Below are 788 nucleotides of genomic sequence, written 5' to 3' on the forward strand. Positions count from 1 at the left end.
CCACAAGGGCAGGAGAGAAGGGCTTCCCTCAGCACTGTGTGTGCCAGCACAAGGCTCTGCTGCCCGTGCCCAGCTCAGTGCCCTGCGCTCCCAGCCATGGAGTCCTTTCCCCGCCACAGCGCCCAGCCCAGCAGCACAGCCCTGAACAGCCCTGTGCCCCTGAACACAACACTTTGCCTACCTCTTGCTGCCCCAAGATCTTCTCTGATCGCAACTTGATCCTGGTCAGGTACTCCCTGTACTCATTGAACTCCTTCAGAGTGCAAACCACCTATGGAAGGACGAGGGCAGAATCCCAAGCCCAGTCAAGCCACGCAGACGCTCTTCCCTGATACAGCCCGACCCCAGTGGGAGGGAGCTGTCCCCAAGCCCTGTCCCCAAACCCCAGTGTTTGGGGCACTGATGTCCCCCCAGCCAGGACTGAACAGGCAGTGTGGGGCAGGCTGAGAAGGGCAGGACTGGGGCTTGCCAGAGGAATGTTGGTGCTGCTTCTGCTCCCAGGGACACCAGCACATGGCCCTGCCCTCTGACAGCAGCAGGAGGCTGCAGCAAGGGCTGTGGGAGCCCTGCTTGAAGAGGGCTGTTCTTGATCAGCCCAACACCCAAACCCACCTTGTTGTCTCTGGTGACAGAGCCTTGTCTCTTCAGCATCCGCAGGATGTCCTTGCGCTTGTGGTAGTCCCGAAGGTGGGGGTCATGCAGGCAGTTGTATTTCAGGCTTGGCTGGTAGATGTAGGGATCATCCAGATTGAAAGAAGGACATGGCCCATTAAGCTGTAAGAGACATT

General features: G+C 58.9%; 1 protein-coding gene across 1 annotated transcript in view; it reads right to left on the bottom strand.

Moving 5' to 3' along the window:
- Positions 1–788, bottom strand: part of FSIP2 (fibrous sheath interacting protein 2) — a 20,120-nt gene that overhangs the window by 1,821 nt on the left and 17,511 nt on the right. The window contains exons 2-3 of the mRNA XM_015647725.2: positions 613–774; positions 182–271 (exon numbers count right to left, since the gene is read on the bottom strand). Of these exons, the coding sequence (XP_015503211.2) occupies positions 182–271; positions 613–774 (252 nt within the window). The remainder of the gene's footprint in view (positions 1–181; positions 272–612; positions 775–788) is intronic.

The sequence above is a fragment of the Parus major genome, chromosome 20 (genome assembly GCF_001522545.3).
Source record: "Parus major isolate Abel chromosome 20, Parus_major1.1, whole genome shotgun sequence".
NCBI classification, from domain to species: Eukaryota; Metazoa; Chordata; class Aves; order Passeriformes; family Paridae; genus Parus; species Parus major.